Source organism: Denticeps clupeoides, chromosome 2 (genome assembly GCF_900700375.1).
Source record: "Denticeps clupeoides chromosome 2, fDenClu1.1, whole genome shotgun sequence".
NCBI classification, from domain to species: domain Eukaryota; kingdom Metazoa; phylum Chordata; class Actinopteri; order Clupeiformes; family Denticipitidae; genus Denticeps; species Denticeps clupeoides.
Genome location: NC_041708.1, coordinates 49,923 through 75,427, shown reverse-complemented (window position 1 = coordinate 75,427; position 25,505 = coordinate 49,923). Strand labels below are relative to the sequence as shown.

The window sequence follows — 25,505 nt, the reverse complement described above, 5'->3', positions numbered from 1 at the left end:
GTATATATATATATATATATATATATAAACTAATTTTTTAATGTTAGTAGCTACAGCTGCAATACATTATAAACACACTGAAATGTCCCTTGGTCAGCGTGGAACCGCTTGACGCGCTCCGGTCATCTGCGAGATCAGTGGTGCCTCCTCCACCGGTGCAGCTCTGCGAAGGAGAACGTCCACAGTGAGGACCCCGCCGCGGCGGTGAACCTGGGCCGCCCCGCCCGTACTCACTGAGGTGCTCGTAGCTCCACATGTAGCTCAGGACGCAGTAGCCAACGAGCAGCATGCCGACGCCGCCGATCCCGCCGCGGCGCACGTCGATGTACTTCCTGTAGTACCACCGCCACCCTGCAACCACACCGCCGGCCCAGAACATTATTCCCGCTGCTGCTCCTCGCTCGTTCTACGCTCTAGAACAGTAGATCCTGTTCAGGAAGCCTCGGAAGTTAAGGTTGTGCACCTTGGTCCAGCAGCGCCACGCCTTCTCTGGGGCGAGCGGGGGGCGTGAGAAGACATCCATGCTGGCAGGTCCTTCAGCTGGACCTCGCCGAGGCTCCGCGCCGACAGGCGACCTGCAAACACAAGAGCTCATCAGCCAGGAGACCAGCAGATGAGTCCAGAGTAAAGTAAAGTGAATGTCCACAGTGATGCACAGCACACGGTGCACACAGTGAAATTTGTCCTCTGCATTTAACCATCACCCTGAGTGAGCAGTGGGCGGCCATGACAGGCGCTGAGTGAGCAGTGGGGCGGCCATGACAGGCGCCCGGGGAGCAGTGTGTGGGGACGGTGCTTTGCTCAGTGGCACCTCAGTGGCACCTTGGCGGATCGGGATTCGAACCGGCAACCTTCTGATTGCGGGGCCGCTTCTTTAACCGCTAGGCCACCACCACTTCACCAGGGGCCTGGTGAAGACTGCTGAGATTTACCTTCGTATGGGGGTCTCCTCTCAAGAAGCTCAGTCCCATGATGTGTCACGTTCTGAACGATCTGGGGGGAGATTTTCTGAGTCCGATCTTCTGGAATTTGGTGAAAGCGGCTCGTCTCATTGCGGAGGCCCGGGGTCCACACGGATCCAGCTGGGCTCCTGGTGAAATCACCCTGGAACTTCCTGCTCAGGAGGCCCACATGAATGTGGTCCCACACGCTCGTCTTGGCGTGCGCGTCCTGACTCCTCTCGCCTTGCGTCTGAGATGATACGCGTGGAGCTTCCTGGGGAGCCTGCGTTTTTTTCACGGGCGCTTTTTTGCCCGTGCTTCGCAGCGGCGCCGGACCGCCGGGGAGGTGCTGCTGAAGCTGGTCGGACCCTGCCACTGTTCTTACGGGCCTCTGCTTTTTGGGCTTGTCCACGTGTCTGCTCAGGCCTTCAGATGCAGGATCCTTCACATCCTGCTTTCTGCTCAGCGTGCCTTCAGATTTGAGGTTCCTCTGCTTGGTCTTGGCTTTGCTCGGCCCCTTTTTACCTTCGGCTGTAAACGCTCCATCACGGAGCTCCTGCTGGACCGGAGGTCCAGGGGCCATTCTGCAGTGAGGGAGGTGGGTCTTCAGCCTCTTAAACGTCCTCCCACAGTGGGGACAGTCTTCTGTCGACGATTTCCCTGGATTTGTCCCTGCTTCAGACAAAGAGGACTCACTTTCATTTATTTTAAAATCAAATGTAATCATGACGTATCACATGATGAGAAAAGTAAATGTGCCCAGATTGCTTCTGTTTACATGTTCAATAAAAAAAAAAAAAGATTGAATTAATAAAAACCCTCCAGGGTCACGGCTGGAGGGCCTCGATGACGTCACCGACGGAAGCGTTACCTTTCACCTCGATTATAATCATTTTAACGAACTCGCCGCCCAGTCAGTTCTACTGTAAAACACACACGCACACACACACACACACACACGCACAGAAAAGAACAGGTGCAAACTCACCGGAGCTCATGACGACAAGTTCGATTGAATAGGGCGCGTCCAGCTGCTTTAAAGCGCGCTTTATCGCCACTTTACTGCTGTTAACGTCCCGGGCAGGAACCAAAATCACCCACGTGTCTCACATGCTATATTTATTTCTGTTTTTTTTTTTTTAAACTCTACTACAGTACATACGAAAGACCTCTAGGGTAGCGTGCGATGTGCCTGTATAAAATTCATAGAGATTAAACTTTGCGTTTGATTCAGTTTCCTATATTACAACATTTAGCGTTTGCAATTGATCGGGCAATTGATTGTTTGTCTGTTTGTACTGAGCTGAGCAAATGTCGAAATGACAGAATTGCGGATTCCAAAGCCATGAGTACCCGGAAGTGGCGGAGGTTGATTATTTGTAAATCGGCGAATGGGACTACGCATGCGCAGTTTCCGTAGAAACATTTGTCTAGAGTGGGTGCACTTGTAGAGAGAACTGTGTGGGTAACGGTCGCAGTCACGGGCAAAGCAACAACTTCATTTAGTTTCTTTTTATTTGGCCGTAATAACAATATGACGTTCTCACTTCCCGTGTAGTTGAACCTCAGCGCTGAACCAGAATCGGGCTTCCGTCCCGATGCCGCGGCCGCCATTCTCTCGCCCTGTTTCTATAAGTGCGCCACCGGGCTGCCAGTCGTGTAAACAGCACCGGCACGAATTCAGCGCGAAGTCAGTTCGCCTTTATCGCCGCTTTCCTGCGCGCACCTGATCTAAAGGAGCCGAGCGGGGTCCCGGGTTCTCGGCCGCGGCCCCCGCGCCCCTTCGACCCGCCGCCGGAGGACGAGTCGCGGTTTTATAACTCGGGACTTCCGCCCGTTAGCCGCATTGCTAACGGGCTAATCCGCCCGACAAACACTCAAACCGGCGCGGCGCGTTGAACGTTTCACCGACAATCCCCCACGCTGCTGCGGCCCGGGTGGGGATGTAATGCGGCTTCTGTCGTCCGTGAACCGCGTCCGTTCGGGTGATGTTCACCGGCTAACGTTAGCCGCTAGCGCTTAAAAAAAAGGGGCAGCTTGGCTAATTTTAGCCTCGGTCGGTCTTAAAATACCGAGTTTTGTCGGCTGTGGCCATGTAAACGGGCTCCACCGCCGTCACGCCACCATTTTGTCCGTCAGCCGAGAATTTCCACGCCGCAGAGCAGCAGCAGCAGCAGGGCCGCCAGATGTTGACGGAGAGCAGGTGAGATCCGCGTCCATATAAAACACCAAACCTCCTGGTTTTATTCCACCGACGTCCAGCTCGACGGGGGAGGGGGGTTTAAACGTCCAATCTGGCAACATCTGGTGTGGGAGCTTGGGCCACCCTTGGGTGCCTCACCCCGATTGTCTGTCTGGGTGGTGGTAGGCTTGTGGGTAACACACTCGTCTATGAACCAGAAGACCCAGGTTCAAATCCCACTTACTACCATCGCGTCCCTGAGCAGGACACCCTGACTGTCCCTGTACCTACTGACTGGATAAGGGCGCCTGGTAAATGCGGTAAATGTCTCCCCCATGCAGGAAACGGCGACGGAGCTGCGACAGCGAGGAGGGCCGGTACCTGCCCCAGACCAAGAAGGCCGTCCTGCCCGAGCTGGGCCGCGATGTCTGGGACTCGGAGGTGAGTGAGTTGGCCGAACGCGGCGCCGAGGGCAGGGGGCCGACTCTGAGGTTTTCTGTGGTCTCCTTGCTCTCCAGTCGTCCAGCAGCGACAGCAGCGGCGTCAGCAGCCCCGGCGGCGCCCTCCGGGACCCCTCCAGCCCCCCGGGCCCCTCCCACCCCGCCGAGGAGCCGCGCTCCTCCACCAGCCCCGGCGCGTCGTCCTACCAGCGCATCAACCGCATTCTGAGAGAAGCCCACTTCAGCAGCCTGCAGACGCGGGGCCAGCCGGGGCCCACATGACCCTGCAGGGCCACCCTTTCTCTCCCCCATTTCCATTTATGAGTGGGGTCTGGTGTGTCTTTCGTCTCCACTTAGGTGCTATTATATAAAAGAGCCGTCGGAACGCCGTTACGGCGCGTGCTTGCAATAATCAGTCTGGAATTTTTGAGTTGTTGTGAATTTCTTGTTGGTTGCCAGGTTGGAGCGTACGGCCGCTTCGCTCAAGTTTGGAGGCGGTGGCTCTTGATGCGCAGAAACCGGGACTTTTTTTTTTTTTAGGTGCGCCTGGCGTTTCCTGTTCTTTAGTTCTGAGCCAAAACCGCAGCGGACATATCTAACCCCCCCCCCCCAAAAAAAAGAAAAAAAACCCAACAGCGTGGTGCCATCAAGCCAAACCGGCAACCTGCACGTACCAGCTGAAGACGCTTCTCAGGCCCCGCCCACTCCGCCAGTTCCGGCCACAATCCGATCGGCACAGAGCTCCGCAGGAACCGTTCAAAAGCCCGTTCTCGACCTTTTGACCCCGATGGCTGCAGTTTAGAAGCTCGCCCAATCAGCACACCGGGGCTCGACCGCCGCCCCGCCCATCGAAACACTGTGGACTGATCAGCTGTAGACAAATTCTCTTCGTTACGATCGTTGTTGGTTTTTTCTTTTCTTTTTCTGCATTTAGTCTTGTACACGACCGATTATAGCAAAATGTACAGTTCTCATTGTTATTATACGAGCTCTTCCTCACATTACTGAGAATAAAATGTTGGTTTTTAATTTTCCACGCTTGTTTGATCATTTATTACATACAAATCCAAGGTCATGGGGGTCTCTGAGAAAACCTGACAAATATCCATCATATTTTAAATAATTCTTTATTTCTGGAGGTAAACATGAAGGTAGCAGATATAACAGCGAGCCACTGATCTGAAAACAGCCTTCAGTCTCGCTACGAACACTTCACTTTCGATCCAAGAAACCGAAGACACGTGCAACAGGCATGGACGACGTTCTCCGGGCACGTCCTAATACTTGTCCTGCCGAGACGTGATGCGACAGAGGTAGGCGCCGGGTGCAAGGAGCGGGCATGTAGGCCTCGGCCTGGCTGGCGGTTGCCAGGTTGGAGCAGAACAATTCTGCCTTTTTGTCCGGAAACGGGTCGTGTAGTGTGCACACGTCATGGCGAAGGTCTGTGTAACCAGGCTGTAATGAGTAACTAGTTACCGGGTCAAACCTTGTCCTGAGGTTAAAGATTAAACTGTCAGAAAGAATTTTAAAGTGTACCAGGGCTGCACTGGTGTAAATAAATTAAGATGAACTCGACTGTTTATTAAGATGATCGATGGGAGGTCAGAGGTGAAGGAAAGAGAAGGCCGATGTGAGCTGGCTGTTCGCTCCTCCCTCTTCTCTGTCTGGCTCCGCCCATGTCTCTGTACTGTCCCTCCCCTCTCCGTGACTAGAAGCGGTGTCAGGACAGGGCCACGGTCCTCCTCGATGGACCAGTTCCATCCCGGAGAACAGGGAACGGCGGCCCGGACTGGTCCTGCCGGAGTCTCTTCCTCCGTCCCCTTCCTCCGCCCCCAGCAGGGGAAGCGGGCCAGTGGGCGGGGGGCTCGAGTGTAGGAGGTCTGCAAAGGCTGGACCGGGAACCTGGGAGCTCGGCTCGGTGGGAGATGTTGGGACGTCCCGTTGGGCCTGAGCTCCTAGAAGCGCTTCCAACTGCCGTAGGAGCTGCCAAAGGTCAAAGGTCATTCTATATTTGCAAAGCTCATTACGAAGCATGCTGAGGTCACCGCTTTACCTTGGTCGCTTTGTTGGACACCGGTCCTGGTGAGCCATCGCTTAGCTGCACCAGACGCTTGTGAGTCAGACTGAAGATTTGGTCAAGAGAGAGGAGGTCTGAGGACATCAGGCAGGCAATGGCGCACAGCGCCCTCTAGTGGCAAACAGTAACAGTAAAAACACAGGAAACATTTACATTTACAGCATTTATCAGACGCCCTAATCCAGAGCGACTTACTACCAGTAGTTACAGGGACAGTCCCCCTGGAGACACTCAGGGTTAAGTGTCTTGCTCAGGGACACAATGGTAGTAAGTGGGATTTGAACCTGGGACTTCTGGTTCATAGGCGAGTGTGTTACCCCGCTAGGCTACTACCACCCTATACTAGGGTGTAAATATCCATACAAGCGTCGCAAGGACCCCACTAGACGTCCCGAAACGCGACTCGGCGCTAGCGGCTCACCCGGAACCAGGACTCCTCGACTCACAGGTACCTCGAGGAACATTCTGCATATATAAACTTGGGGGTTGAAGCGCGCCGCTCACCATCTGTACAGTCTGCAGCGGCTCCTGCGCCCGTCGGCAGAGCAGCTCGGCCACGACCTCGCAGTTCAGCGTGGAGCACCTGCCGGCGGGAGGAGTCACGTCAGAATACAAACGGGCGTGGCGGCGGCGGAGGGACCTGAACGAGAGGGCAGGGGGGCTCGGACCGTTTGACGAAGCGCTGCGTCTCTTCTCTGGACAGGAACACTTTCGATCCTTCGGTCAGGCTGCTGATGAGCGCCACCTCCTGGCCGCAGTCACCCAGCTGCATGGCCTCCACCCTGAGCGTGACGGGAAGGAAGAAGAAAAACGCAGTGATAAATCTCGTTATTTTACGTGGGGATATTGTATCATTTTACATTTACCAGACGTCCTTATCCAGAGCGACTTAGTCAGTAGTTACAGGGACAGTCCCCCCCTGGAGACACTTATTCAACATTTACATTTACAGCATGAGGGTGGTGGTAGCCTGGCGGGTAACACACTCGACTGTGAACCAGAAGACCCAGGTTCAAACCCCACTTACTACCATCGTGTCCCTGAGCAGGACACTGAACCCTGAGTGTCACCAGGGGGGACTGTCCCTGTTACTACTGATTGTAAGTCGCTCTGGATAAGGACGTCTGGTAAATGCTGGAAATGTAAATTTAGTCCAAAATTTCAGTTCTGAGTTCTGTTGAGTTCTTTAATAATTCGGCTGAATTATTAAAGAATTGAATTAATTGTATTTCAGTGTACCGTAAAATATTGAAATATGTGCAAAATATGCAAAATATTGTGATGTAATCGTGTAACGTGAGATCCCCGAATAGCAGGTTTGTTCTACTCACCGTTCTGACAGGTCCCCGCCCTCCCGACTGGCTCCCGATTGGCTGTCTGTCCCGCCGCGCGAGGTCCTACTAACGTCAGCGTTCTCCGCAGAGGAGTTGTGGGAGGAGCTGCGGCCGACCTCCTCCCACCCCCCGCCCGCCTGACCCGGGCACCGGGGCGCTGACCGGGGACGGAGGGAGACGTTTTATTCCAGGGTCTGGACACTTGATAAGACTCGACGTAGGCGAGGGTCACCTGTACGGTGGCGGGGAGCCGCGCCGTAGGCACACGCCGGCACCGCCACCTCCACGGCTCCGGAGGGCGCCACCACTGCGCGGTAGTGGTTGTCCTGGAGACGCAGGCCCGGGTGCTCGGCCGGGGGCAGGACCGCGCTGGCCACGACCTCGGCGGCCTTCTGGATCCTGTCCAGTATCGTCCCTCCACCTGGAACAGCCGAGCGGCGGCGTCACGCGCGGGAAAACGGCAGATTCGCGTCGGGCGGAGCCACTTACCGGACTCCTTCCTCGCCGGGCTGAACCCGAAGCCCTGCATCCCGGAGCGGGCGGCGGCCGCCGAGCCCATCCCTACGGAATGGAGACGGCGCTCAGTCTGAAGCCGACATGGACACCCCCCCCGAGTAAGGCGGACTCACCGGCGGCGCAGGGGGAGTGGCCCGGCTGGGGCGGGGCGGCGTCGGTGAACAGCACGCGGGCCAACTCCTGCAGAAGGGACAGTTCCCGCTGTGGTCAGTGCGGCGGCGGGTGTCGGGGTTCGCCGCGGGTAAAAAAACGGGGTTCTCACCTGCGCCGCAGATCGGGTCCTCCGGTACGGCGCGCTGCCATGGATGGGGTCGGGGGGTCCGCTGTAGACTGAGACAGGACGGGGCGGGGTGAGTGGGCGGTGCCGGCCTCCTGGGCCGCCGCGAGAAGCCACGCTCACCTGCGGCCTCCTGTATGAAGGTGGCGTTGCGGCGCAGCTCCGTCAGCAGGTGGGGGGGGGCGTGGCCACACAGGTGCAGCAGGATTTTCAGCACCTGGGGAGAGCGGGGGGGTCAAGTCCGAACCTTTACTTTACTTTTATCCAAAGGAAGACACCAGAAATTCTTGTTCGGTTTCTATAGATTTTGAGTTAATAAACTATGTTAAGTGCTGGACGAAATTTTGTGCAGTGTGTGTGTGTGTGTGTGTGTGTGTTAGTGTTGGATTCGTCTGAAATACTTTTTGAACAAGTGGGTTTTCAGCTGCTTCTTAAAGGTGCTGGTAGTCTCGGCTAGTCGAATGGAGGAGGACAATTTGTCCCACCAGCCGGGGACAACGAAGGAGAACAGAGTCGACTGGAATCGGAGACCCCGTGAAGAGGGGATTTCGTTTCGTGTGCAGATCTGAGAGGGCGTGCAGGAGTGTATCTGGCTAGTAGTGTGTTGGTGTAAGGCAGCATCAAGGATTTAAACTCGACGCGAGCAGCTACCGGGAGCCGGTGGACAGAGGTGAGGAGAGGCGGGACGTGGGTGTGTTTCGGCTGAGATGAGACGTTTTGGACCATCTGGAGGGGTTTTATGGAGGGGGTTTATGCAGAGTCTCCAGCCAGGAGAGACTTACAATAGTCCAGTTTGAACCTCCAAATGATAAATTAAAAAAACGACCAGCTGTCACCTTCACTTTGACCCGGCACGACCGCACCTGCAGCCGCTCCAGCAGGTACTCCAGCAGGCAGTGGCAGCAGCCCGCGGACTCCTGGGAAATCTCTGCGGGGTTACGGGGTCAAGGGGCACGGTACAGCCTGAACCTAACGCGCATGCGCAGTCCGAACCGCGTCGCCACATGGGGAAGGATACTCCCGATTTCCTCGAACAGGTACCCCGGACAGGGCGTGTCGTCGTCGGCCGTCGCCTTCATCAGAGTCGGCACCTAAACACACAAACCACGCGTGACACGGACGCGACACCAAACGTCGCCGCGTCACCTCGGGTCGCGTAATTACGACGCGGCACACCGCGTTTGTGAGGTCCCTGTTTTAGGAGCAGTACGTACTTTTTGAAGAAAAGCCAGTCTCTCCAGGAATGCCGCCATGATGTTTGACTCGCCCTCCGTACGGCTGGGAGGAGGGGCGGGGCCTTTGCTGTCCGTCAGCCAATTAAACGCCGCCGGCCCTATGCTGACCAACCGCCATTGGTCCGTCCTCCGTCCCTCGAACAAATCCCGCCTACATTTTAGACAGACGTGTCCTGCGACCAATCAGAGACGGACGGTTCGAAGGTCACGGAAATGGCGCCGCCGTAGCGTCGGTGAAACGAACATGTCTGCGCCGAACGCTTGGAGCCGGAGCCGAGAGCGGATGCGGCTTTTCCCGGAGCTCTTCTCCCGGTGCGCGGAACAAGTAAGATGGTTTTATTATCTTCTTGCTTTCCGAAACGCTGACGCGCCGACTCACGTACTGAACCCGCCGTCTGCGCCACCAGGCCGCCGCGTACGGACGCTGCGTCGCCGCCGGCGCGCCGGAGCTGCGGAGGGAGGCGTGCGGCCGGGAGTTCGCGGCGCTGAAGAGCTGCTTCGTGGCGGCGGTGAGTGAGTAGTGACCCCCGTCTGAACCACGTCACGTCGGATGATCAACGCATTTACTGCACATACCAGACGTCCTTATCCAGAGCAACTTAGTCAGTATTTACAGGGACAGTCCCCCCCTGGAGACACTCAGGGTTAAGTGTCCTGCTCGGGGACACGATGGTAGTAAGTGGGATTTGAACCTGGGTCTTCTGGTTCACAGGCGAGTGTATTAACCACCTGGCTATTACCAAGCTGGAACATGGTGGCTCCAGAACTGTCTTTTTATTTTTAATAGGTTTAACCATTTTCTGGTAAATTTGACCTTTTCAGAGAACATCTGGTCATAGTTCTGTAATCCTGACCAGGACTCTGTCGTTACAGGCCAGGACAGGCGGACGGCGGTGAAGCGTCAGCTGGAACTCCTCCTTCCAGCATCCGTCCTCCAGCCGTGGTCCAGGAGGGGCGTGGAGCGGGAACACGACGACCTCGTCCGTTACTCGCAGCTCTGAATAAATTTACTGCAACTCGTCCCGCTGTTCCAGAGCTGTTAATGGAAAGCAGCCGCTCGTGGCTGCGAGGTGACGCGTGACACCCTCCCTGCCGACCTCGGCCCCCGTTAGAGGGGCTCTAATTGACGGCGGAGCCGTGGAGGCGGGGCCCTAACGACTCGGGGGATCAGGGGAGCCGCCTTTTATTCTTTTATATGGCAGCGGCAAAACTCAAAGCACATTTTCCGTCACTTTTATGCATCTAGAACCGGCGCTATAAACCTTGGGTAATGACGCAGGGCGCGAGGTGTTAATGAACGCGGCCTGGCTTCCCCTAACTAATGAACGGGGGTGTATGTATGGGAAGCGGCCCCGTAATCAGGAGGTTGCCTGTCCCCACACGCTGCTCCCCGGCTGCCTGTCATGGCCGCCCACTGGTTAAATGCAGAGGACACGTTTCACCGTATGCTGTGCTTATCTCCGTGGTCTTCCGGGTCGGGGACCCCTGGTGTAGGTGAATTTTAAACAATTCGCTTCATGCACAGAGCAGAAATAAAGCACAAATTTTATTCTTTACACAATCAAGGTAACAGAGGCCCTCAGGGGCCGCCAGTCACGTGGCCCCATGTCCTCCACAGCGGGGAACCTCGTTCCAGCCTCGGGGAACGACGGAATGGGATCTGCAGAGTCCCAACACGTAATAAAATAAATTGTGCTGTGAGAAGATGGACCCCACCATGTTCAGGGAGTGCCTGGTGGGACGCGAGGACACCAGAAGGTCTGACCTCTGAACAACGTCTGTTTGAAAAATAAAGTTTTAAGTTCTTTGACCTGTTCCAACTGAGAATATAAAAACCCACGTACGCAGTGACATCTTTGGACGTAAAAGACACGGAACAGTCACTGGAACGAGAACGGTGTCCCAGGGTGTGTGTTGGTCCTCTTCACTCCTCTGTCCTGGTGGTCTCCTTGATCTGCCGGCTGTGGACCACCACGTCTCCCAGGATCCTCTCCTCCAGCGCGGCGTGCAGGTCCGCCGGTCCCATCTCCAGCAGCGACTCCAGGCCGGGCACGGCGTCCCTCTTCCTCCTCTTCAGGTCCACGCCCACCTCCTCCCTGCTGTTCTTCACGTCCGCGTCTTTCGGAGGCTCCGCCCGGCGAACGGCGGCGTCGTCGTCGTCTCCCTTCAGGTCCCGCCCGCCGTTCTTGGCTGGCTGGAGCTCCGCCCCCGCCGCAGGGGCCTGGTTCTTCCTCTCGGCGTCGTGCTTGGCCTCGATGACGTTCTGGAGCTGCTGGTTCCTCAGCTCCTGCTCCTGGAGGCGCTGCTCCTTCTCGGCGAGCTCCTGCAGCTCCTTCGCCGTCTGCCGCTTCTCCAGGCTCTCTCTCCTCTCTCGCTCCTGCCGCTCCTTCTCCACCCGGGCCTGGACCTCCTTCTCCACCCGGGCCTGGACCTCCTTCTCAATGCGCCTCTCCTGCTCCTTCTGCAGCTCCAGCGGCGCCGCTTTCTGTCTGAGGACGGCCTCCTGCTCCTCAGCGCCAGGAGGTGGGCCGTCAGGCTTGGCGTCCTCCACAGGGAGCGGCTTCTCCTTCACGTTCGCCTCCCCGTGGTCGGGTGCTGGCGTAGCCGCCGCCACCGCTGCCGCCGGGTCCACGGGGCGCTGAGCAGCGCCTCCTTCCTCCTGCTGGAGGAGCTTCTCCCCTTCATCCACCTCCGCCTGCTGCTGAGGAACCTTCCCAGCGTCCTCCTCAGCATCTGACAAACAGAGCGCCGAGGAGTCAACATTCGCGTATCAGCGTGTGTGTGTGTGTGTGTGTGTGTGTGTGTGTGTGTGCGCGCGCGCGCCCGCCCACCAGGCTGTTTCTGGTGGATCTCCTTGTGTTGCTCCTGAATGACGGCCAGCAGCTTCTCCTGCTGATCCAACAGACGCTTCTGCTGCTCCTGCTGCTCCTTGATGACCTGCAGGAGGACGGCGTGATCCAGCTGACCTTCTGAGAGAGGAAGAGACCTCCATTAAACCATTAAAACACACACACACACACACAGGACTGCATCTATGAAGACACTGGGAGGACGTGAGGTCAAGAGGAGGTAAATAAAGACAAGGTGTCCTACTCCTACCTTCTACGAACATCTAATGACTACTGAGGGATGAGGCAGGGATGGAGGAAGCGAGAGAGGGTCGTACCTGCAACCAGCTTTTTAATTACTGAGCCACCGGTCCAGAGTCAGAGAGGAACAGACAGAACAGAAGAGAAAGAAGTGAGAAGAGGACACGTGTCTCCAGAGCACAGCGGAGAAGGGAGGAGCGGCTCTGTGACGTTCCACCACGATTCCTGTAAAACCGGCTAGTCAGGAGAGCTGAGCAAAAACGACAACAGACAATGTCTACTGTGAATTTTCTACATCTTCTGGGTTTTGACTCTGGATGAGGAGAAATCTGGACCCTCCAGGCCACAACAATCATTTATTACAAACCTCCCTGGCAAATGGGTCCAACAATCTACAGAACCATCCAGCAGGAGCGCAGGTGAAGGACAGAAAGGCCGAAAAATACGTCCCATCCTCTAAAGGGGCCATCAAGGAAGAGGTGAAGATCAGCGTTCGCTTTTCTGGTTCTGCCAACTGGCTGCGACTCACCTTCCATCTTTTCATCTCCTGCATCCTTCTCTTTGTCATCCTTCGCTTGGGCCCCCTCACGCAGCTCCGCGTCTGGGACCACCACAGCTGCCGGTTCTGCTCGGCAAAGGAACAGACGTCAACGCTGAGTGACCAATGGTGGCCAGATGGAGCGGAGAACTCTCCGTTCAGTCTACTCACTTCCGTCCTGCAGATTCTCCTCCTCCACCTTCACGTTCTCCTGGAACTCCGCCTCTTTCCCCACAGGCGGGGCGACCGTGCCATCAGGAACGTTCTTGTCTCCTGCACCAGGCTTGTCCAGCGCGTTGCTGTCGGCAGCATCTGGGACGTCTTTCTTCGCCTGTCCACCATCAGGTTTCTCCAGAATGTCGTTTTTCTTCCCAGAATCCACTGGGGCGTCCACCCCGCGCTCCTCCTGCTTCTCTTTGCTCTCCTCCGCCAGCTCTGCCCTGTTCTTCCTCTCGTCCACCTTCACCACGTCCTGCGGGATGGGCGGCTCGTGCCGGTGCGCTTCGCCATCTGGTATGGCCACGCCTACAGGAAGAGAGGAGTCCCTCAACAAGCCCGTACCGTAACCATCAACAAGCGAGAAGAAAAAGCACGAGTGGCCGGACTCTTACCCGCATCGGGACGGTCCAGCTGGACCAAGTCGTCCTTCCTCTTCCTGTCCGGGACGTCCACCGGCCCTTTAATCTGCGGGGGCTCCGCCCCCTGCACCGGCGGGTCTGCTCCCTCCTCCGGACGCTCGAGTCCCTCCCCGATCCCGGCCGGACGGCTCGAGGCTGGACAGGGAGAGGGAGGGGTCGGTGCAAACAGCCAATCAGGAGCGCCGCTCCGCCAGCAGGGGGCGGCAGAGAGAGCCGGCGAGAGCCCCCCAAAAAAACTTCTTCAACGTGGCCAGAACATCAGAACGTTACGGATAAATATTACCGCCTCACTCAGTTACAGGAAGTACAAGTTTTACCAAATTACACGGCACTCCAGGTCAGAATAAAAGCTGGAAAGTGACGCGGTTCGGAACGCAGGCTCCGGTTGCCTAGCAACGCAGTAAACACGAACGTCAAGACTTCGTTTCTGACTCTGTTGATTCGTGTATTATGAATGCGGTCTCTCTCGCCCGTTTCCTCCCGGCTGCCCTCGGCGCCGCGCCGTAAACAGGAAGCAGGTGTGGACGTGGGCGTCCGCTGGTGATCGACGCCACACCCCCGCTCCCATTTAATTAAAGGAATGACGAGACCCGCGTCTCTCTGCCACCTGAAGGCCACCTCTGGTCCCGTCCACCCCAGGGACACTAGTGCCCTTTCTTGTACCACCAAAACCCGAATCGGTTCCTCGGCCACCGGTGGAAGTTCGTGTCGCGGGTTCGTGTCTGGTCATGAAGACCAAGATAAAAGAGCAGAATTTGCCTCGTATTGCTTATTATTATGGGGACAGCAGGGGAGTGACACTGCAGCACAGCACGCGGTGACACGGTGAAACGCGTCCTCTGTATTTAGCCATCACCCTTGATGAGCAGTGGGCGCCATGACAGGCGCCAGGGAGCAGCGTGTGGGGACGGGACCTTCATCAAGGGGACCTCAGTGGGGGCTGCTTCCTTAACCGCTAGGCCACCACTGGCACTAAGGAAACAGACCCGTAATCAGAAGGTCGCTGGTTGAATCCTAAACTGCCGAGGTCCCACTGAGGTCCCCTCCCCACATCATGGCCTTCACCGCGTCACCGTGCGCTGCAGCGTTTCACAATGACTTCACTTTCACTTCTGTTACGGACAATACGTGGCGTGACTTTGGAGACGGTGAGACCTGAAATCTGTACCTGGGATCTTCGGCAGAGCAGGAATCTGGATGTCCACCTTGTCGGCGCCTTTGGGAGCCGGGGGAGGGATGGGTCTGGACGGCTGGGCGTTGGAGATGGAGAGCGTGGTGAAGGTGCTGATCAGGAGGATCCCCAGACCGACCCACAGCACCAGCTGCAGGGAGGGGGCGGGGCTTAACAGTTACTCCATGAATACTCCACCGAGACCTTACTGCCAGACCTCATTGATTTATTTGTAGTCATGGTGATGTATTGAAAATATGAACTTGAAATAATAATACTAAATAGCTTATTCTGCTCTGATTAGAATTCATTTTATATGTAGTGATTAATACGGTCATGCAGGGTGGGGCGGAGCAGGAGCTCACCTGTGCGGTCAGGCCGCTCTTCATGATCTTCCTGTAGATGAGGGCGGGGCAAATGAAGCAGATCAGGCTGCCCATGGTTGCACCAGTCAGACCCAGGATTGTCTCCACTACACACACACACACACACACACACACACACACACACACACACACACAGTGTTGAACTCGCACGTGCTGCACTTTTACACCCAAGACCTGGACACCTCATTTTTCCCTGTTAACTCGTACATTCTTCCAGACGCTCTTCACCACGTCTCTCTGCGCCCGGATTTATGCCCCGGGGCGCGATATGAAGACAGAGAGAGAGAGGCCCCGCCCCCCCCGGCTCAGTTAATGTAATTGGACGGGTTGAGCAGCCAGTTTCCGCACCCGGCGCGGCGTGAATAAAACATGGTGCTGACCAGCAGAAAACACACACACACACACACACACACACACACACACACACACACACACACACACACACACACACACTGACCATTTGGAATGAGGATCCCAATCACCATGGTGCCAAACACGATACAGAGGGTGATGACTTTGAAGCGCAGCGGTGGCATGTACCCGCCGGCGCTGAAGGTGCCGTCCTTCTGCTGCCGGAAAGAAGAAATAATAAAAATAAAACAACATTTCTTCTCTGTGTGCCGACTCGGCAGAAAAAAGACGGAACGTTTATATAAAAATCGATCGATTTCGTGCACGGACTGTCGGACTTAAAGTTAAAGTGACGTGATTGTCACATGTGATACACAGCAGCACAGCACACGGTGCACACAGTGAAATTTGTCCTCTGCATTTAACCATCACCCTGAGTGAGCAGTGGGCAGCCATGACAGGCGCCCGGGGAGCAGTGTGTGGGGACGGTGCTTTGCTCGGTGGCACCTTGGTTGATCGGGATTCGAACCGGCAACCTTCTGATTACGGGGGCGCTTCCTTAACCGCTAGGCCACCACTGCCACCTTCTCTAATCGTAACGGATCTCGGGACACACGTGGCCTCCTGAAGCTGCTGCTGATGACGGTCGTGTTTAGGTGTCCCGCCCGTAGCACATGGACTTTTTTCCAGGGACGCTACCTGCTGCTCGAACAGCATGGTGTTGATGGCCTGTCTGCAGGGCAGGATCATCATGGGGAAGCCGAACGCCACCGACATCATGAACCCCACCCGGATCATCTCCGTCACCAGGTTGGAGGGGAAGTTCATGAGGACGTTCCCGGCGATGTCGTCCGTGAAGCTGACGTAGCCGAAGAAGCCCACCTGCGGCAGAAGACGAGGCCCCGTTACCAGAAAACCCGAACCCGGCGCGGTGCAGCTCGGTGGGACGCACCATGAGGTAGAAGGTGGTGACGATGTTGAGGGACGAGGTGAAGATGGTGCTCATCCTCTTCACAGACGGATCATCCAGGCTGTCGTAGGTGGGCAGCACCTGCCTGCGGGACAAACACAGACGCCGCCCTGAGCCGTCACCGAACCGCGGCGCACCAAACAGGCCTCTACTACACGTCCAAAATGCACCAAGCGGGACGGCCTTTTCATTTATTTTCCACTTTTATTCCGAATTATTCCCAGAAGGCAGTGGGCCCGTATAATTAACACAGAGAGGAATCGTGAGACGCCGCGGCACAGCACGCGGTGACACGGTGAAACGAGTCCCCTCTATTTAACAGTGGGCACCAGGACAGGCGCCCGGGGAGCAGCGTGTGGGGACCTCGGCGGGTCGGGATTCGAACCCACGACCTTCCGGTTACGGGTCCGCTTCGCTGCCCGCCGGTGGACGACCACGTTACAGAAGCGCCGCCTTTTCAGCCGCCTGCGGTCAAAAGTGGAAAATAAAAGTGGGACATTTCATGTCGGGCTGGAAATGAGAGCGGAGGAGGGAACATGCGGAGGGGAAATGAGGACGGGGTCCCCGTAAACGCCGAATTTACGGCCTCGTCACATCTCACTGCATTAAAGGTCTCTCGGCAGCGGCGGCGGCGGCGGCCCGCCACCGGAAACTGGGACACGCCGCGATTCCCGCCACGATATTACTTACTCACCATGTTCTCATGTCTTCATGCAATCGGCGCGGTTATAGAAGTACGTTAGAACTGGTGAATAACGTCGCTTCGAACCTCTAATCCAAGCGTGTTAAATGTCCTAACTCGTCCCCGGTTATTTGACAGTCGAAGGGCACCTACGGTGAAAATGACCGAACCACCGCCGCGTAGTTTCATCAGAAATGGTTCAGAAGGGTTGAAATTGGGAAGATTTATAGAAATGATCCCGCTCAGTGGACGGTGTTGAAATTGCGTATTGACGATATCAGACATGGGCAATTTTACCAAAGTTACCGATTCTTGGTAACGCGGTGCGAGTCGCAACGCGTTCTTTCGTCGGCGCTGGCGTATAAACAGCAGGCCGTAAACGAGACGCCAGCGGTGGCGGATACGGATACGGTTTAATGGGGTGTTACTTATGAATGAGGCCGCGCCCGGTTTACGGCCGGAGCCGCGCCGCCGCCGCCGTCGGTAATTTGCCTTTAAGTGGCGTAGCGTGTGACGCGTTCTGGCCGCGTCAGAGGAGCCGAGAGGACGCCTCCGCCGCCGGGACACGCCTCCCGGAGCGATACAGAAAAGCGGCTACGGTAGCGTTAGAAGCGCGGCAGAAAGGGGGAGTGGTCGTCAGGGGCGGGTACTTACGATTGACAGGCGAATGCCATGCCACAGATTGGGATGCAGCGAAAGACGCCGTCCCAGCCCGCGTAACTGACCAGCCCCAGCCAGTGGCCACTGAGCAGGCCGTGTCTGAAGGACGAGAACACCATCTGGATTTGGGAGGGGAGGGCAGCTGTTACCGGGGGTCCCCAGGGGACAGAGGGAGGGGAAGAAAGGAGGAGGGACGGGCCACGCCCGTGCTGAAGGGCCACAGATGACATGGAGAAAACAAATCAAAATGGACCAGGAGACGAACCACGTGATGCATGAGTACGTAACAAAAAAAACGGGTCCCAAGAGCCACCAGCGTCACACGGCAGGACGGGGCGGGTAGCCGGATGAGCGTGCGGGGCGTCCCCGTGTCAGGGCGGGAAACCCGACTCCGCCCACAAGGACACCCCAACAGACGATGGGTCGGAAACAGACTGTGGGTGCGGTGTGCGGGGCGTGGCACCTGCAGGGGGGGGCGAGGGCGGGGCTTACTTACGGGTGGCAGCAGAAGGTGGTGGCGATAATGGGCAAGCACTGAATGACGCCCCGGAATCGCCACAGGTGCACGCGCTCCACCCAGGAGCCAGAGATAATGCCGTAACGCAAGGAGGACAACACTATCTAGAAGCAGAAGAGGCAGCGCCAGGGGCGGGGTCAAGCGTGAAGGGGGCGGGGTTCAGGAGGGAAGAAATATCACAGAGGGTTAGTATCCGGTCCGGCTGCTGGGGATCCCGCCATTCGGGGTCCCTGATCGGTGACGGTTCGACCTTTCTACAAATATCAACAATCAAACATGTCTGCAGAACACGGTAGAACGTGTAAAAACGTCCGATCATGTGACTACTGGAGCCGTTGCACAGGTTCCCTCCACGTATACCGAACTCCTGCAAAAGTAAAACGCATGTGAGGTTCCTGGAGAACATCTAGATGTTCTGGACCATGCAGACACACGCAGACACACTGCAGCAGGATTTGAAAAAAACGTTCTAGCAAAAGTCGGAGAGGTGCAGGTTCCTCAGACCTCGGCGGTGTAAAGGTGTCGGGAGTCACCGTGAACATGAAGAGCGTGTAGAAGATCAGGGCCATGGCGGAGAACGACTGGATGGAGGACATCATGTTCCTCTGCAGGCTGAGCGGCAGCACGATGAAGAGCGAGACGACCACCAGGAGCAGCACGCGGAAGCTTCCGGTCACCTGGCGGCGGGAACAAAGCGCAGGTGGCGGTTGGTGACAGCGGTTCTGCGGCACCGCCACCGGTCACCTCGAGAGAGCCCGTCCACGTCCCCACCGGCAGTCCCAGCAGCTGGGCGAAGAAGTTGGAGCCCAGGTCCGCGATGACCACGTAGAAAGCGATGCAGGTCCCGAGCATCAAGCCGATCATGCTGCGGAGAGGGGGGAGGGCCATCAGAAAGGGGCGTGTACAGGGCGGGGCAGGCGGGCGCGGCCGGCGAGAAGCTCACCTGAACTCCACCAGCGCCTTGCCCGCTTTCCCGAAGGCGTGGAAGGCTGAAAGACAGGAACACACGCACGCGTTACACCCCGGCCGGGCGGGGCGAGCGACCTCTGACCCCGGAGCCCCTGACCCCGCCTCACCGAGCCCGGCGTACGTCCTGCGCTTGGTGCTGCTGGCCGAGTGGACCAGGAACATGCAGGACTGGTGGGTCATCCAGGAGCAGAAGAAGAGCAGGAGAACTCCCAGCACGATCCCGCACTGCACAGCGTCACACACCGCTCATAAACAAAAACAGGGCGTCGTGACGTCACGCGAGGCGCGGGTCAGAGGTCACGGGGGGGGCGTTTACCTGTTTGAAGCAGAAGGGCATGGTCAGCACGCTGACCCCCACGATGCTGTTCACCACGTTGGTGATCAAGCCCCAGTTGGACGCGGTCATCCTGTCGCGGTGACGTGGCGCTGCCCGACAAACAAGCGACAACAAGTCAGCGAACACAGAGCGGCGCGACTACAGCGCCACCATGGCGACACACGGACGCCGGAGCGGCTTTATCGGCCCCTTTACCGGACACCGTCCACAGACGCGGCTCGACGCGGCTCCAGCAGCTCCGCAACGCGCAACCAGGAAGTGCGGAGAGGAAGGGAGGCGTCCGGCCCGCAGCGCCCCTAGCGGCCAGGGCGGCGCATTTCACCTTTATAAACGTCACAGCAGCATACATGTGCGGTTATTTATTCATGTATATTTATTCATTATTAATTATGATTATTAGCGGCCAGGGCGGCGCATTTCCCCTTTATAAACGTCACAGCAGTATACATGTGCGGTTATTTATTCATGTATATTTATTCATTATTAATTATTATTATTAGCGGCCAGGGCGGCGCATTTCACCTTTATAAACGTCACAGCAGTATACATGTGCGATTATTTATTCGTGTATAGTTATACTTTTTGTGCCATTTACATTTACATTTACGGCATTTGGCAGACGCCCTTATCCAGAGCGACTTACAACGTGCTTTCAAGTTTGTTTTGTAATTGTATATAGTGACATTTACTCATTTTACTTTATATCCACAGACTTCCAGAGTGGGAACTTTTAGAAGAAAGAACCTTAAAGTCAATGTATGAACACGTATTTCTATAATAATCTAATATTTTCTATAATAAAATAATTTCTGTAACACTGGCCATACCTGCAGCACAGGGGTAACGGTGGCTGGGAACCGGTCTGTGATTAGTGGGATTCTCCTCACCCTAATACATCCAACCAGCAGACACCCAGAACACCCAGCTTCAAACCCCACTTAAAACCAAGACACTTCACCCTGAGTGACTCCAGGGGGACGTCTGGTTAATGCCATGAATGTAAATGTCCAGCTCTGGACGGCACTGAATCCAGCAGTAAATCTGCCTCCCTAAACAGGCGCGTCTGTCGCCGGCGAGCGTTCCAGCGATGAAACCCGATGTTCTCCCGGTCTCCTCCGAGGCCGCGGGCAGGAAAGGGATCTGCAACAGGAGCTCTGTGGAATCCCGGCTCTGGAGCCGGTTGCGTGTCGCTGCTAACAGACCGGGCACCAAGGCCAGGCCAGGGGTCCCCGGGGACGCCGCTGGTGCCGTGTGCGGGGTACAGTCGGAAAAGTCTGGCTATCGTTCACCGCCAACACGCCGACAAAACTGACAAGCGGGCTGATTGGCCGGAGGGCCGCGTCTCTGCTCACCTAATCCCCCAAGATCGGAATTAAGGCCTGCTCTCTGCCCGCGGGGGGCTGCTGGGGCAGATCTCGGGGCAGATTCGAGGGGGACGAAATTAGACACAGGCCCTCGATCGGACCCCTGACCCCCAGAGGTAAGCAGTGGTCAGCGAGGGGTCACCGTGGCACAAAAGCCGTGGCGCGGACCCTGATAGGTCAAGCATGCAGAGCCTGAATGGGGGCCTTTGTCAGCACGGGCATGGTACAGAATTTCCCATCAGACACCGGGGCACCATTACCAAAACCCAAGGGCTCCGCAGGAACCCGAGGAAGGGAGGCGCCTAACGAGAAGAACCGCATCGCTGGAGTGTGTGTGTGTGTGTGTGTGTGTGTGTGTGTGTGCAGAATGGGGACGCTGCTCCAGTAATCACCTTTAATTACACATTATCCAACCTCATGAAAAGGCTTTTCAGCCGAGTGAAAAAACATTGGCCACCTTTGTCTCTTCCCGGGCCGGCGGGCTTCGGTTTAACCCTCCCTTCTATCGGCCTCCATCAATACACCGGATTTAGGGCCACTGGCGTTGGGAGGAAAATTTAAAAGAGCCGGTTTCCCTGCAACCAGTCAAGGACCAAGGGACAGAGCAGGACATGACATGCATGACAACTCTACATGTGGACCGTACAGACGTCCAACGTTCTAGAAGTCGCTTCGCAGCATGCGCTACATGTCTGAGGGGCGGAGCCGGCGGTTTGTTGTTAAGGTCGGCCCTCGGGGGCCCGGGGCTCTATGGGCGGACAGCCGCTCTGTCTCTGCCTATTAAAAGTTGCTTCAATGCAGGCGTGTCAGGCGTCGCCCTCTGGCTTCTCTTTATTTCGCGGGGTCCCGCCCTCCGACCGCGAGGGCCGAGTCGCAGCTAACCTGAGCTAACTCGCCAAACACCGTCACGATGGAAAAAACTGCGCCGTAAATTATCCCGAGAGGAACGGGGTCCCGGCAGGTCCTCTCCGCCGCCCGGTGTCACCGCCGGCATCAATGGCAGCGACTGTTACCTGCAGCCGGGGTAGAAAGAGCCCCTGTGTGGCTCCCACTGCGTTCCTCCCATTAAAAGCCGGGCCTGATATACGGCCCCGGCGGGGGGCTTTCGCCGGGGAGGCGTGTGATGGCACCACGGAGAACCTCACTAACGAGGAAAACCGCGGCTCAGCGGCAGCGTTTCAACGGTTCTACCTTCATTTACATTTACAGCATTTATCCAGAGCGACTTACAGTCAGTAGTTACAGGGACAGTCCCCCCCTGGAGACACTCAGGGTTAAGTGTCCTGCTTGGGGACACGATGGTAGTAAGTGGGGTTTGAACCTGGGTCTTCTGGTTCGTAGACGAGTGTGGTACCTGCTAGGCTACTAGCACCCCACTAATATAACATAACATCAACGAAAGTTTGAGGGCGTGGACCGTGTTCCCTAACATCACAGCACGAAGGCCTGCTCGCTAGTTACCCGTATGTTGGGGAGGAGGGACTAAGTGCCCGCCACGCCCTAAACTGATGGTTTTATGAAGAGGAGGAGCCTGTTGGCGTCACCGACAGCTCTCAGTCACCCTGCTTCCTCATTCCGGACAATTTTACGGCCCCTCTCACGCCCGGGTGCACCTTCCTCCTCCGTTCTCTACACCTCTGACACGCCTTGTACACAAACGTGGCCACGCCCACTACCAGCACGCAGTAACTGTACAGTTACAGTCACGTTTATAGTGACTTCTTCTAAGAACAGCAGTTTATATTTAGTTGTTTAAATGTTTCCTTAGTCCTCAGCCCCCCCCCCCACTGAATCACACCCTCTCTCTCTCTCTCTCTCTCTCTCTCGCATGATTTCCCTGGCTGTCGGGCCCAGGCTCCGCCCCCGGCCTCTCCCTGACCCCCTTACACCCCGTCTGCCTGACCGAGGGGAGCAGATGGATCCCAGGGGCGCCCCCTCCCTCCATCTCCTCCGTATAAAATCCCGCTCCCCGTTACTGATTGACCCACAAACTCTCGCTGAACCTCGGCGCCGCATTCACGCCGCGTGATGGAGTGGCCGTTGCTGAGGTGATGTCATCCCGACCTTTGCCCTCCATATCGGGGATCATCTCGATTGTGTGGGGAAGGACCCGGGGGTCAGATTCGGTGTTATTCGCCCCCTGAGTCACCCCGTGCACGAGCGGCGCACCTCCGTTCGTAAAGACGTTCGCGGCGGTGCAGGCGGGGTGCAGGCGGGGTGCCGTTTACTCGCCGTGGCGCGGCGTGCTGGCACGCCATGACCGAGATTTAATCCAAGCTAATTACAAGCCAGCAAGGCGTGCCAGCGGTGCCAGGCCCCAGACGCCAACTCGGCCGGGGAGAGTCCGCTCGTCTTCTCCTCCTCTTCTCCTCCTTCTCCTTCTCCTCCTCCTCTTCTTCTTCTTCTTCTTCTTCTTCTCCTCCTCCTCCTCCCCTACTCCTCTTCTTCTTCTCCTCCTCCTCCTCCTCTTCTCCTCCTTCTCCTCCTTCTCCTCCTCCTCTTCTTCTTCTTCTCCTCCTCCTCCTCTTCTCCTCCTTCTCTTCTTCTTCTCCTCCTCCTCCTCCTCTTCTTCTTCTTCTCCTCCTCCTCCTCTCTTCTTCTTCTCCTCCTCCTCCTCCTCTTCTCCTCCTCCTCCTCCTCCTCTTCTTCTTCTCCTCCTCCTCCTCCTCCTCTTCTTCTTCTTCTTCTCCTCCTCCTCCTCCTCTTCTCCTCCTCCTCCTCCTCTTCTTCTTCTCCTCCTCCTCCTCCTCTTCTTCTTCTCCTGCTCCCCCGGAGCTGAAACGAGACGCCAGTCGGGGATTTTTTTACTGGCACAGATGGCCACACGGCGGTGAGAGACGAGAATAAACATCCATCCATCCATCACACACACACACACACAACATGCATACACACATACACACACACACGCATACACAACACACATACACACACACAACACACACGACACACATACACACAGACACAACATGCATACACACACAACACACACACAACATGCATTCACACACACACACACACACACACAACATGCATACACACATACACACACACACGCATACACAACACACATACACACACACACACAACACACACGCATACACGACACACATACACACAGACACAACATGCATACACACACAACACACACACAACATGCATTCACACACACACACACACACACACGCAACACACACGCGTACACAACACACATACACACACACACACGCATACACAACACACACAACACATAGTACACACACACACACATAACACACACGCATACACACTTCTCCCCGGATCTCCCGGTGAAGCAGACGAGAAACCCAGCAGCCTGCGGTGCACAGATCACACGTTCCAGACAAGAACCTGAAGATCGGACATGTTTACACACACACACATAACACACACACACAAAACACACATAAAAGGTAGTCAGCAGAGTAGGTCACCACGATCCCACAGAAACCACAGGTCCACAACATACATGAAAGGACCGTGCGCACCCACACACACACTCACACTCGCTCTCTGTGTGTCCATGTAAATAAAAGTCTGTGTGTGAGCAGGAGTGTTTACATGCTTCAGAGTGTGTGCGCGTGTGTGTGTGTGTGTGTGTGTTAATGCGGGCCGACGGCGCGTCCACTCGCGTATTCACCGGACTTTTCTCTACGTACATTACGCCTGCTGACCACAACAACTACATCAAGATTCAGACGTTTCTGTACTTCGAAACGTTATATTATAGGTAATAATGCGTTAAAAATATTTCACTTTATATGAAATGAATGCAAGACATATCAAGTTTTACCTTTTGTTACATTAATAAACATATTTAATGTTTATCTTAATAATATGTGATTTATTGTTTAATCATTGTAATAAAAAAGATAAGAAGAAAAAGGATTAAAACGGCCTGAGAACAGAATGTGGTAAAACAGAACAGCATTTTGCTTGGTGGAGATTCATGTTTTTTTAGCGTTATGTATATGTTCTCTGTGGGGGAATTTTTAATGCGTAGATATGATATCCGTGCATTTGTGTGCTTGTGATGCTCGATTGTTATATTCGGGACAGAGACAGAGCGCCCGGTAGACGTCCACATGAAAGGCCGTCCTGTCCCCACAATCCGTCCTTTGTTCTTCCGCCGGTCTGATCAAGGCGGCTCTTTGTGGAACCCTCTGCCCGGCCTGGACGTCCTTCTTCTCCTCCAAACCCTCAACCCTGCTGCTGTTAAACGTCCCTCTTTCTGGACTTTACCGGGGTGGGAGTACCGCGCTTCTTCTCGCGGGGTTCCACCACAGGAAGACCGTCCGAGGGGGTCGAGGGCCACATTCCCCCCCGACATGTGGCCGCGTTTAAGTCTGACCCGACCCCCTCCGGCTCCGAGTCTCCGCCGCGGCCAAACAAGTAGCCGAACCACCCCCACTTTTCAGAGGAGGAAAAAGTCCTCCTTCGCCAGACCAATTATTTCATTTCCAACTAATAAATCTGGAGTGCTGCAGTTTCCTCCGCCGCCGCCCGACCGCAGGTTGCGCATTTGGTATTAATTGCGGCCGTTTAAGCCGCCGGCAAACGGAAACACATGGGCGGCCTCCACCTGCACCAGCCGGCTACCGGGCCGCGGCGCGCCGACAGGGGGCGCCGCAGCGCGGGGGACCCCGGGATAGGAACCACGTGCGGGCCCGTCGGAGGAGCGGGTTCCCTCCGCGGAGGCGAGAACATAAACAGCCTCGGCGCAGATTAAAGGACGCGCTGTCAAAATATTTAAAGCCGCGCCGGCGCCGCCCCGGACAGATTACGGCAGAAAGCACGGCGGGGGTCCCTGGAG

At 56.1% G+C, this 25,505-nt stretch overlaps 4 protein-coding genes and 1 pseudogene across 8 annotated transcripts; 1 reads left to right on the top strand and 4 right to left on the bottom strand.

Annotated features, from left to right (window-relative positions):
• Nucleotides 1-84: 84 nt before the first annotated feature.
• LOC114767441 (ATP synthase subunit f, mitochondrial-like) lies at nt 85-582 on the bottom strand (annotated as a pseudogene).
• Nucleotides 583-789: 207 nt separating this feature from the next.
• Nucleotides 790-3,276, bottom strand: LOC114784335 (uncharacterized). Its single transcript, XM_028969648.1, has 2 exons — nt 1,930-3,276; nt 790-1,616 (listed from the first exon to the last, which is right to left on the bottom strand). Exons 1-2 carry the CDS (start codon nt 1,937-1,939, stop codon nt 898-900), a joined length of 729 nt encoding a protein of 242 aa, XP_028825481.1. The 5' UTR covers nt 1,940-3,276; the 3' UTR covers nt 790-897.
• LOC114784336 (protein FAM104A) lies at nt 2,549-4,597 on the top strand. The gene is made up of 3 exons (XM_028969649.1): nt 2,549-3,144; nt 3,465-3,564; nt 3,642-4,597. Exons 1-3 carry the CDS (start codon nt 3,128-3,130, stop codon nt 3,843-3,845), a joined length of 321 nt encoding a protein of 106 aa, XP_028825482.1. The 5' UTR covers nt 2,549-3,127; the 3' UTR covers nt 3,846-4,597.
• Nucleotides 4,598-4,671: 74 nt separating this feature from the next.
• Nucleotides 4,672-9,120, bottom strand: tepsin (TEPSIN adaptor related protein complex 4 accessory protein). 2 transcript variants are annotated; one of them, XM_028964445.1, is made up of 13 exons: nt 8,982-9,120; nt 8,786-8,858; nt 8,631-8,695; nt 7,891-7,984; nt 7,753-7,820; nt 7,604-7,670; nt 7,464-7,535; nt 7,207-7,395; nt 6,972-7,131; nt 6,309-6,422; nt 6,145-6,223; nt 5,617-5,751; nt 4,672-5,546 (listed from the first exon to the last, which is right to left on the bottom strand). In XM_028964445.1, exons 1-13 carry the CDS (start codon nt 9,018-9,020, stop codon nt 5,166-5,168), a joined length of 1,536 nt encoding a protein of 511 aa, XP_028820278.1. In that variant the 5' UTR covers nt 9,021-9,120; the 3' UTR covers nt 4,672-5,165. The 2 variants fall into 2 exon arrangements, with proteins under 2 accessions (XP_028820278.1, XP_028820268.1); XM_028964435.1 differs by having other exon boundaries at nt 8,604-8,695; nt 8,982-9,118.
• Nucleotides 9,121-10,529: 1,409 nt separating this feature from the next.
• Nucleotides 10,530-20,392, bottom strand: slc38a10 (solute carrier family 38 member 10). Of its 4 annotated transcripts, none has more exons than XM_028964408.1 (18): nt 19,506-20,392; nt 19,290-19,399; nt 19,081-19,198; nt 18,948-18,993; nt 18,776-18,869; nt 18,538-18,681; nt 17,984-18,108; nt 16,128-16,230; nt 15,875-16,057; nt 15,282-15,393; nt 14,804-14,910; nt 14,436-14,589; nt 13,241-13,402; nt 12,801-13,154; nt 12,621-12,716; nt 12,169-12,189; nt 11,834-11,971; nt 10,530-11,735 (listed from the first exon to the last, which is right to left on the bottom strand). In XM_028964408.1, exons 1-18 carry the CDS (start codon nt 19,657-19,659, stop codon nt 10,927-10,929), a joined length of 3,030 nt encoding a protein of 1,009 aa, XP_028820241.1. In that variant the 5' UTR covers nt 19,660-20,392; the 3' UTR covers nt 10,530-10,926. The 4 variants fall into 4 exon arrangements, with proteins under 4 accessions (XP_028820241.1, XP_028820233.1, XP_028820249.1 ...); XM_028964400.1 differs by lacking the exon at nt 17,984-18,108 and adding an exon at nt 17,482-17,606 and having other exon boundaries at nt 19,506-20,389; XM_028964416.1 differs by lacking the exons at nt 12,169-12,189; nt 17,984-18,108 and adding an exon at nt 17,482-17,606 and having other exon boundaries at nt 19,506-19,662.
• Nucleotides 20,393-25,505: the final 5,113 nt, after the last annotated feature.

Bases quoted from the DNA above. Each gene is read 5' to 3' on its own strand.
- slc38a10 (XM_028964408.1), bottom strand. From the start codon at position 19,659: ATGTATGCTGCTGTGACGTTTATAAAGGTGAAATGCGCCGCCCTGGCC. The intron at 14,911-15,281 runs GTCAGTGTGTGT...GTGTGTGTGTAG, and splicing joins TGGGATCCTCATTCCAAATG to TGGAGACAATCCTGGGTCTG. The intron at 14,590-14,803 runs GTGAGCTCCTGC...CCCTCCCTGCAG, and splicing joins AGAGCGGCCTGACCGCACAG to CTGGTGCTGTGGGTCGGTCT.
- tepsin (XM_028964435.1), bottom strand. From the start codon at position 9,020: ATGGCGGCATTCCTGGAGAGACTGGCTTTTCTTCAAAAA. The intron at 7,396-7,463 runs GTAAGTGGCTCC...CGGCTGTTCCAG, and splicing joins CCCGGCGAGGAAGGAGTCCG to GTGGAGGGACGATACTGGAC. The intron at 6,224-6,308 runs GTCCGAGCCCCC...TCCCGCCGGCAG, and splicing joins ACGCAGCGCTTCGTCAAACG to GTGCTCCACGCTGAACTGCG.
- LOC114784336 (XM_028969649.1), top strand. The intron at 3,565-3,641 runs GTGAGTGAGTTG...CTTGCTCTCCAG, and splicing joins GCGATGTCTGGGACTCGGAG to TCGTCCAGCAGCGACAGCAG.